The 10819-nt window shown below is 26.4% G+C and overlaps 1 protein-coding gene across 1 annotated transcript; it reads right to left on the minus strand.

Moving 5' to 3' along the window:
• Positions 1-942: 942 nt before the first annotated feature.
• LOC105768389 (CBS domain-containing protein CBSX5) lies at positions 943-2496 on the minus strand. The gene is made up of 2 exons (XM_012588283.2): positions 2071-2496; positions 943-1983 (listed from the first exon to the last, which is right to left on the minus strand). Exons 1-2 carry the CDS (start codon positions 2388-2390, stop codon positions 1152-1154), a joined length of 1152 nt encoding a protein of 383 aa, XP_012443737.1. The 5' UTR covers positions 2391-2496; the 3' UTR covers positions 943-1151.
• Positions 2497-10819: the final 8323 nt, after the last annotated feature.

The following is a 10819-nucleotide window of genomic DNA, read 5'->3' on the forward strand; positions in this document are numbered from 1 at the left end:
CTTTGAGTTTGAGTCATATTAATCGTGTTGGTTGTTTGAGTTTTATCCTATTACTGTAATTCATCAAAATAATAATAATATAATATTTTATCATTAAATAAATATTAATAATTTTTTAATTTAAAATTTAAAAATTAAAAATTTGAATTTAAGATTAAAGACGAGTTTAAGATCACCTTTCACTTTTTTTTTCAACAAATGTCATTGTCAAACCCCACAATGAATGGGAAGATGCCCTCTTTTTTTTCCACTTTCCCAGCATTCACACATCTCATTTGTTTGAAGCTTAATCTGAATCCATGCCAACCCCCCCATACTGCAAGCTCAAAAGCTGCTTCTTAAAGGCCAGTATATATATATATATATATATTCACTTTCGTTTAGACAAAACTGCTGGCAACATCATGAACTGTCATCATGAACAGCTTCAATATCATTAAAATGATTTCAAACTGGATAAAAGCAGCTCCATTTGTGTTCACATGTTAGATTTCAAAGTTTAAAGTAAATGTAAATGTTGATATTCATTAAATATTGTTGTAATAATCACGAAATCAAGTAAAATGATAAGAGTTTATTTATTTAATTAATAGTGGAGAGTTCAGTTCGTAATTAGTAAGGGGTTGACGGAGTTAGGGCCTTCTTTAAATTCAATTCCACCGTCTTAATATCTTTTATTTTCGTATTTATAATTAATGTTTAAAATTTATAATTATTTTTTTCAATAATACAATTTTTAAGATTCGAATTAATATTTTTTTTAAGAGGACAATGTACTTTGAGATTTTAAATTCCTACAACCACCATTCAAACACACATGGGGGAAGAATCTTTTAACCAGAATCATGAAATAAAAGGCTAAATCCTTTTGCATTTTGCTTTCTGTTGTTTGATATGATCTTAAAAAAGAAAGAGAAAAGATGAGATATATACTATCAGAAATGAAATACCAAACTCCAAATCATCTCAATTCTCACATGACAGTAACAAACAAAACAAAAAAATTCCAATATTCACACAAATCTTTTTCATTTTTTTATTCTTCCTCTACCAGCCTCAACTGAGTTCTCTCAGCATTGTTAGCATCGACAGAGATGATCAGCCAAAAATTATTAAAAAAACAAAAAAACTTTCTCATCTCATTTTCCTTTTCAGGCCATGGTTTCAAAACTTTCCCGGACAACTTTTAACATATCAGAAAAAGTGACAATCCCAACCAAGCTACAATCTTCTTCTATAACCCAAACATAATTCACCCTATGAGCAATAGCTTGAATCATCACTGCAACTAGTGAACTCTTTGGATGACAAACAATTGCCTCTGATCTCCTTACCATCCTGGCTGAATAACTCATTGATCTACTTATCCTTCCAGGCCTTGGAAATGGTGAAACTTGAACCGCCATTGAAGATGATGAATATTCCTCATCTGATGAAGATGATGATGAAAACCCACCACAAGACATTGAAACTGTGAAATGTTGAAGCATCCCATTCATGTTTTTCTCTTTTAACTTTGCTGAAACAACCTTGACAAGCTCTTCTGGAGGACCTCCACAGTCAATGTAAGCCATTAAGTCCATAGATGACAAGGTCTTGAGTGCTGCAGCTACTGTCTCATCACAACAGGCTAAAGTGAAAGGTGAAATCTCACCTATTAGGGTCCTCTCACTGTCAACAACAGCCACTGAGGTTTGTTCCACCAAAGCTCTAGAGATAGCTCCAATGGCAGCTGAGGCAGGTGAGTGATACTCAATGGTGAGGGTATTGGGGCTGATTATGTTAAGTGTGTCAATGGAGAAAGAAGAGATTGGGGAAAAAAGACCAATGGAGCTTAATAAGAATCTGATAATATCTTCTTGTGTTAACCAACAAAATGGCTTTTGTTGCTGTTTTGATCTCTTGTTGTTGAACACCTTGGTTTTGATTGGTACCACAAGGTTTTGTGCTCCTTCAAGTATAAGATCAATTGCTTCTAACAAGCTGAAAATTATGAAAATTGATAAAACAAAACTTAAATAAAACATTGAAGAAAAAAAAGCTAGAAATCATGTGTGTATATAAATATACCTGCAAGATGGTTCCACATGGATAATAAGACCAGGGATCTTAGGTAAAAGTACAGAAACTGGTTGTTTCAAAGCAATTGAAGGTGATACCAAATTTTCATCTTTGCAAAGATAACAAATCACATCCACAATGCAAACTTTGCCTACACATCTACTACAACACTCATCATCATCACAATTCCAGATACTAACAAAGTTGTCATCAGAGGTTTTCAAGACCTCAAGAGCTTCAGCAATGGTGGATGTGATGGAAAGTGACCTTAGTGCTGGCTTCCCAAGACACAGGTCAGACAACTCATGTGACAATAGACTTACTGCCATGCAAAAAAGAAAAGTACGGAAATTTTGAGTAACTTAAAGTGGGGTATAAAGGGTTGCTTCTTCTTTCTTTCTTTTGCTGGTTTTTGAAAGAAAGATGGTGAAACTGGAGATTGTGTAGGGGGTTATATATAAGAGAGGTGATTTGTAAAATGAAGGGGGAAGGGGGAAGGGGGAAGGGGAAGGGCAAAAGAGAAAATGTGGGTCCAAGTTATTTTGTTTTATAATTTTAAAGTAAATAAATAACTAAATGAAATTATTCATGTTACAGTTGGCATAGGTAAAAGTATTATGTAATTCCTGTATTAGAAATTAGATTATATCATGTTTTATTAATTAAAAATTGAATATATTAGTTTATATATATTATATTAAGGAGTAAATTGATCTTTCTGTTAAAAAATTATTTATTTTATTGTTAAAATTAATTTCATACGTCAACATAAGATACATGTAGCATATCATGTATCACTATTTAATTATTCTACTAATCACGTTAATTTTTAATAGAAATGACTAATTTATTTTTAATCTAATATCGTAAATTAATTTACTCTTTTCTGACTAAATAAAATAAAATGCAAGAGATATTCATTTTACTTTTCCTGTTTTTAGGTCATCTTCAAATGTGTAAATTTACATTTTATAGTACAGGTTAGGTTTACATTATGGTAATTATCATTTCCTTCAGGACATCATTAAGTTCTTACAATGGAAGCTTTTATATTTATGTTTCATCCGGTTTGTATTTCATATATTTTGATATTAATTTTAAAATTTAGAAATAAATATTAAAGTTATACATAAATTTTGATTCAATATATAATTTGATAAGTAAATTTTAATTTGGAGTAATTATACACATGAAACTTTAATTGTGGTTCAAATGTATATGTGAAATTCTAATTTTGATTCAATCATATATATTTAAAAAATACATCAATTTATTTTTGTATAGGTTAAATATAATTATTTGTATATGCAATACATAAATATATAAAATAATGTTATATCAATAATTATATTAATAATTTATGAGAATTGGATCAAATCGAATTATATATATATTCTATATTTTCCTAAAACTGATAATAAATTTATTAGTAATGTATTTTAATATAATTTACCGTCGGTTAAATCGAATGTATCAATTAAATTGATTAAGTCGAATGTATCAAAACTTGGTTATCAAATAAACTGACTCCATAATAATAAATATAACCCTTAACGTTTATCTAATTTGTCATTTGGGTCTTAATTCTTTTCTTTTATCACTTTAGCTCTCAACCTTTAAATTTGAGTTAAATTACCTTTTCTTAAATGAAAAGTTAACTGAACTGTTAAAGGTTTAACGACATTGATGTAATAACTCATATATATGACATTCCATGTGTACCTAATAAAAATAAAAATTCAACAAATTTAAAAAAGCTTCATATTTTTTAAATAAAATTATCCACATCAACAACAAAATACATGTAGACTATCACGCGGGCTAGCACATTAGTACGGTTAAAAAATTAACAATTTTGTTAGCTTTTCTACCCAGCAAAAAACAATTTAACCAAAATTTGAATGTTGAGGTCAAAGTAATTGACAAAAGAAAAAGAATTAGTACTAAAATGACAAAATAGATAAACATTAAGGATTCCTGAACTAAATAATTACTAATTTTACAACCATAATTTTTATTAACAATAAATTACTAATTTATGATGAGTTATCGAATCTGGTTAATTGGTCAAATGTGTTTATCTCTTCTCAAGTTGCAGCAATTACTTATCAATAATTAATCTACAACTTTGAATAAAATATGCTTCCCTTCTTATAATTCTTTTTTTCCAAATTTATGCATGGCTCATGTTGTTTTGCATCATCTTTGCTTAATTTATGATGTTTTTTCCTAATTAGAGAGAGAGAGAGAGAGAGATGAAATTAATATTTTATTTCAAGCTAAAATTTAAAAAATTGAAATATATATATAAAAGAAGTGTAATGTCTGCTTTTATTCCAAATTTAAGCATTGGGCATGTTGTTCCTACATCGTCCATGCTTAATTTATGAACTATTTTCTTAATTAGAGGGTACAAAAGAGATGAATTAATATTTTATTTTAAGCTAAAAATAAAAATAATTGAAATATATAAAGAAAAAGGTACAATGTCTTTTCTTTTTGCTCGTAAAATAATTAAAATAAGTAAATGATTACATAGACTTATTCATATTAAAGCTTCTTGAATAACCACATGAGGGTCGTTAAACATATGCAAGTCTTCATCATTCGAAAAAATCATTTTTACTATTGCACCCACTACCTTATTAGACTCTATACGAATGTATCTCAAAAACCATTTCTCTTCGTTTGATAAAATCTATTGAATTCTTCTAACTAGTGTAGAATTTGAGCATTCAAGTTTATTGTCACAAATAGCTTCAACAACCTCAAGATTATGATTGGATGGTAACCTCATCATAACTTTGTTTTCGAAGTAGAAGTAGACTATCCAATATGCCACATAACTCAACAATAAAGATCGAATACTTCCTCAAAAAGCAATTATACCTCAAAATCCACTTCCCCTTTTCATCTCGTATTACTTCGCCTACAACAAAGAAACTAGATGTAGTCTATCCAATGTCTTTGATTTATGGCATTTTACCCCAAGCTTATGCTTTTAATTATGTGGTTTTGTAATAATTTGTAGTAACAATTTGCTTTTAAGAACCCTAATTTAATTGAATCTACTCATTCCATTGCTTATAAGAGATAAATTACAAAAAGTTATCCTTTAAGAAAGAAAGAGAGTGAAACATGTGATGGCATTGATTAATTTTAATTATTGTGATTCAGCTCCTTTTTACTCTAAGTTGAAACAACAATAATTAAATATAATACTAAAATTAACATGTGCATAGACTGGGGATTGAGGACCAAAATGCAGAAGAAAAAAAACTTCTCTATTGTAACAAAATAATACCCAATATTGTATTTAGGCACCATTTATTTTGAAATATTAATTTCTATTTATATTTTTGTGGGTATTAATTTATGAATTTTAGTCGATTGAGTATTAATTCGATTGGCATGGACATTATTGTTAGTGCAGGAGGATGTGGGTTCGAGTGCGCTGAAGCACATTATCTTCCTATTTATTGGTTAGGGAGGAGCTATGGATAGTTCTAAATATTGTGTTAAAAGGAACAATAATCAGAACCTATAATAAGTGACACCAGAGATATTCTTTTGCTATGTAATTTTCAAAATTTTAAATCAAAATGTCTTTTTAGTAGTAATTAGGTACCATAAAATTTAAGGGTTAGTATTTCATTGGTAGTGAAATCTTTTAATTCTACAAGCACAGTTAAAAAATTGTCACGTGTCTTTTTCCTTTATATATTTATTTTTTAATATTTTATTATACTAAATAGGACATTTGTTATCATCCAACTTTACTTGTACAGTTTAAAAATTCTATTGGGAATGTACGAAATATTTTGTTCATAATTTAATCATCAATTCTCATTTATATTTTTATTTTGTCGTACTTTTCGAATATAAGTGAAATATTATGTAATAAATTTATAAAAGAATATTATAAAATTCAAGTAAGACTTTGGTTAAAATGATATAGTTAAGAAATATATATAAAACCAAATTTATAAAAGTATATATAAAACTTTCTCAAAATAATATTCGTTACTTTTAAAAATAATATTTTTTAATAATTTCACAACTAAATTGAAAAAATAGATCAGTGAATCAAACACTTAAAATATAATATAGATTAATATACATTTTCTAATTAATAGCGTCAAGTTAAATATATTCTTTTGATATTAACTTTCAAATTAAAACAAAATTCTTTTTTAGTGAAAAAATAAGCAATTAAAGAGCATAAATTAATTCCCAAAAAAGATATGTTCCTTTGCAAAAGGTATGGTCATGCTTATTTTTGTAAAGACATTCAGCATTTCACCTATGAGACATTTTTCTTTTAGCGAAAATAAATTTAGTTTTTTTTAAAGAAATTTGTTAGGAAATAGTTTCTGAAAAAAATAAAAATTTATTATTTTTTTTAAAAGTAATGTAGTTTTAGTTTAATTTTTTTAGTTTTGTTTTAATTTTTGTTAAAATCGATTTTGTTTTCTCTAACTTTTAACCCCAAAACCCAAATATTTGGGATTGCTCTTGGGGTGAAAAAGTGTTTTTCCACCCCGACAACAATCCAAAACGTCAAAAAACTAAAATTTTATCTTTTGCAAAAGTGTTTTTTGATTGAAATTACCTTTTTATCCTTATTTAAGAAGTCCAGCATATCTTCTACTTTAGAGCATCATATTTAAAATGAATATTTTTTTAAATGCTTTTTGAAAGTAATGGCAAACACAGTGAAACTTTTCAAAAATATTTTTCCACGACACTTTTCTAAAGTATTTTTCAACTTCAATGATAAATTGAACTTTAGCCTAATTGTGCTATGGCACATATATGTAAATTATCAACGCAAGTGTGTCATTAGATATATTAGAAACAACTAGTGGAGGACTTTGTCAAAATAGATCAATGTGATTAAAAATGTGAAATTGTATTCGAGATGATGAAGATGATGATAGGTCACTTGAGATCTAGTTTTCATGCATCACTAATGCGGTGAGGTCTTTTGTGAACCTTTAGTAGTGTCTAATTGGTTGACTGGAGTTTGCTGTTAGTTAATTTGATGGTGTGAGGCTATAATGTAAGACAATTGATCAATGTAATGCATCTCTAATTAATTTATGAAACTTTATTGTAGCAGTTATTGTTAGTTTATATCTCTCCTCTATTGAATTATTCTTGAAGATAATGATATTTGTGGACTATAATCATTATCATGTTATGTATTCAGTATCACTCTTTTGTTCTATTATCTTTTATTTTAAAAAAAGGGTTTTCTTTTAAATATATATATATATATATATATATATATATATAAACTAAAATTAAAATTTTAGTTGATCCTTAAACTCCCCAATTGTCTCCTTCATAAGAATCTATAACTTTTGTTTTGCTTGTTTTATTGAATAAAATTACTCAATATTAGAATTGAGAGGTTATACTAATGAAGCCCAAGATTAAGGTATTAATATTTTGAGATTTTAAGTTTGAGTCACATTTCATATAACCAAATTTATTCTCCTCGAGTTTTATTCTGATTATTATCGAGTTAACGTTAGCTTAGTCGTTAACTTATTTATTCAATTTGATACTTATACTAATTGATTTTGATTGGAGCTAATATTATAGATTAAAATTTAAAAAAGTTGAGGGGTTACCTTTGTTAAAATTAGAATTGTTCCCCAGTTTCACTGAGGATTTTCAGATTTTTAATGAAAACTTATCAACTAATAGTTATTCATTTAAATTCTTTTATCTTTAAATTGTAATAATATGGGTATTTGATTATTTATGGAATTTAACTTTATCATAATTGATTAGTTTAAGATATAAATCTATGCTGAGCTGCAAGTCAGATCAAACACTTTTAAATTATATTTAAAAGAAATTGACTGACTTGAATTCCCCATTATTATTATTTTAGGTTTAATGACTAACGTTTGTATGTTTTATCAAAATGATTTTAATTGTATTTTTGAGTCTTTTTTGTCGTCAACCTTTGTTCTTTTGTTCAATTTACTTTTCTAACAGATTTAATGAATAAATTCAATGGTTCAATCTTTATTTTCTTTCAAAAGGTTTTAATATTTCATATGTTTGTTTATTAATAAGTGTTTCTCTTGAGTTAATATTTTTAGATAATTACGTTTATTTTCTTTAAATTAAGGATTATTTTTAATTTAATTTAATTTATTATTTTCCACATATAATTATCTTATTGGGTTACCTAAGTAATAAATTATATTTCATTAAAATATTACACATATGATATTCCATATCATCCCGATAACTTTTAACGGTACTTTCATTAAATCATTAGAAAACAACATATTGACAAAAAAAATGTTGATGACCAAAAAGACTTATTTTGACAAAATATACAAACGTTAATGTCTGAATTTGTCATTAAATTTTTTATGTAGATATTAAAGCGATACTAAATTAACTTACTGAGTGTATTATACTATTACTCCTCAATTACTTCATTTTAAAATAAATTAAAATTTAACACACATTTTAGAATAAATTAGTGTGAATCCTGAATTGATTTCACTACAAATAAATTCATTTGCTACATTATTTAAAGTTAAAATTAAAATAATTAATAAAATAAATTTTATTTTTAACTCTTTTATTTTCAATTGATTGAATAATAATTCTAAATTAACTTCGATTCAACTCATAAACACATTGTTTGCAAATACTATTTTTGTATATATTGATAATTTTGAAAATTAACTTAAATATTTTTATATTTTAATATCTCAAAGAAAGAGCTTAAAGCTAAATGATTATGAACCATAAGGTGTGATATACCTCGTCCTTTAATCATGTAGTTGGAAGTATGATTCCCATTCATGATAATGGAGTACATTTCATGGTTAGCTGTTTTCCACTTTAGAGAATACCTACGATGAGAAGATTAATCACTATTACTAGTAATAGATACCATAATTTCAACAAAAAAAGCTAAATAATTATAATAAATTATATAAAATATGGTATGAATGACTATGCTAAATAAAATGAAAGGTAACAGGAGTATACTAATGTTAATTATTAATGTGTATTTTTAAATTTATAAAATTCAAAATAAAAAGAACTAATATATAATTTTTTCTAAAATTGAACTATTTTGATGATCATGCAAAACATTTAATAAGTTGAGACACAACACATAAGAATTAAGATGAAAACATCAATTTTATTTGAATTCAACCATAATAATAAACTATACAAAATAAAATATAAATTATACATAACAAAAATAATATTAAAATTTTTATTATATATTATTAAAAGAAAAAATAATATTAAAAACTTCGATTTTTAATTTTTACTATAGTAAAAGAAATTTATTATGAGGCCTTGACTCGATGGGAAGGTTGATGTTCTGGAAAATTTGAGATCCTATGTTGAAGTCCCACCTTATCTAAATGTGAGTTTTATTTTACTTAGTTGCATGGGTATTTTAATTGGAACTGTTGACATATATATTTGGAGGCAATGTAATTTTTGTGGTCGCTTCTATAGCTAAAACTATGACCACATATTTAGGTAGTATTTCATTATTTTACTTGTCTATTTTAAGAGTTGCCAATTTTAAAATAAAAAATTTAAGCTATTTATTCTGAAGATAATTGGACGAGTAAAACCCATAACTTGAAGACCAATTAAATAGAAATTGAATACTTGAAGATTGGTTTCTTATGGTTTAAGGTAAATTACTTGTCAATTGGAGACTTGATCTTTAATGAGATCTATCGACATGCGAAAAAGGTGTATAGTAAACTTGTACTTTTGCCCTTATATGTTTTGGATCATATTAACAAACTTAAGGTTTTGTTTGTACTTTATTCATACATATATTAATGGATAACGAGAGGTTTGGGCCAATAACCAATAAAAGCCTCTTTATTTTTAAAATTACCGAAATAGGTCAGGTCTTGAATTAATTATCGAAATAGACCATTTCCCCCAAAAACGCGTCCACGTCAGCGTGTTGCCAGGGATAAAGCAGGAAAACGCTTCCTCAAGGAAGCGCTTTGTCCACGTGGACAGAAAATGCTTCCTCAAGGAAGCGCTTTGTCCACGTGGACCGAAAACGCTTCCCTGAGGGCGCGCTTTGTGTTCACGTGGACAAAGCGTTTCCTTGAGGAATCACTTTTTCCGTTTTTTAGGATTTAGGGTTTTTTGCAATTAGAGTTAGGGTTTTGGGGTTTTTGAGTTTTTAGATTTTAAGGTTTTAAGGAAAAAAATAAATAAGAGTTTAGAATTTAGGGTTTCTTAATTAAATTAATTATAAATTTTAAAAATTAGATTAGCTTTTAGTGTTTATGGTTTTAAGGAAAAATCAAATAAATTAGGGTCTAGAGTTACTTGAGTAAATTAATTATAAATTTTTTTAAAAATTAGATTGGAGTTTAGTATTTAGGGTTTTTAAGGAAAAATCAAATAAAGCTAGTTACTATTAGTTATATATTTTAAACTCTTCTAAAAAATAAACTAATAAAATTAAAATTTTTAGTAAAAATAAATTTATTAAAAGATTTTTTTAATAATAAGTTAAAAATAAAATATATAATGAATTTTTGTATTTTCAAATTTTAAAATAGAAAAAGAGTTTTTTATGAAAAATAGAAAAGAGTTAAAATTTTATATATATATTAAATTTATCTTTTGTTGTAATTTTAAATTTATAATAAATTAAAAATATTAATATAATGTAATATAATATGCAAAAAATACATGAAATTTAATATAATACAATCATATT

This window comes from Gossypium raimondii, chromosome 5 (genome assembly GCF_025698545.1).
Source record: "Gossypium raimondii isolate GPD5lz chromosome 5, ASM2569854v1, whole genome shotgun sequence".
Taxonomy (NCBI): domain Eukaryota; kingdom Viridiplantae; phylum Streptophyta; class Magnoliopsida; order Malvales; family Malvaceae; genus Gossypium; species Gossypium raimondii.

Bases quoted from the DNA above. Each gene is read 5' to 3' on its own strand.
- LOC105768389 (XM_012588283.2), bottom strand. From the start codon at position 2,390: ATGGCAGTAAGTCTATTGTCACATGAGTTGTCTGACCTGTGTCTTGGG. The intron at 1,984-2,070 runs GTATATTTATAT...CATAATTTTCAG, and splicing joins CATGTGGAACCATCTTGCAG to CTTGTTAGAAGCAATTGATC.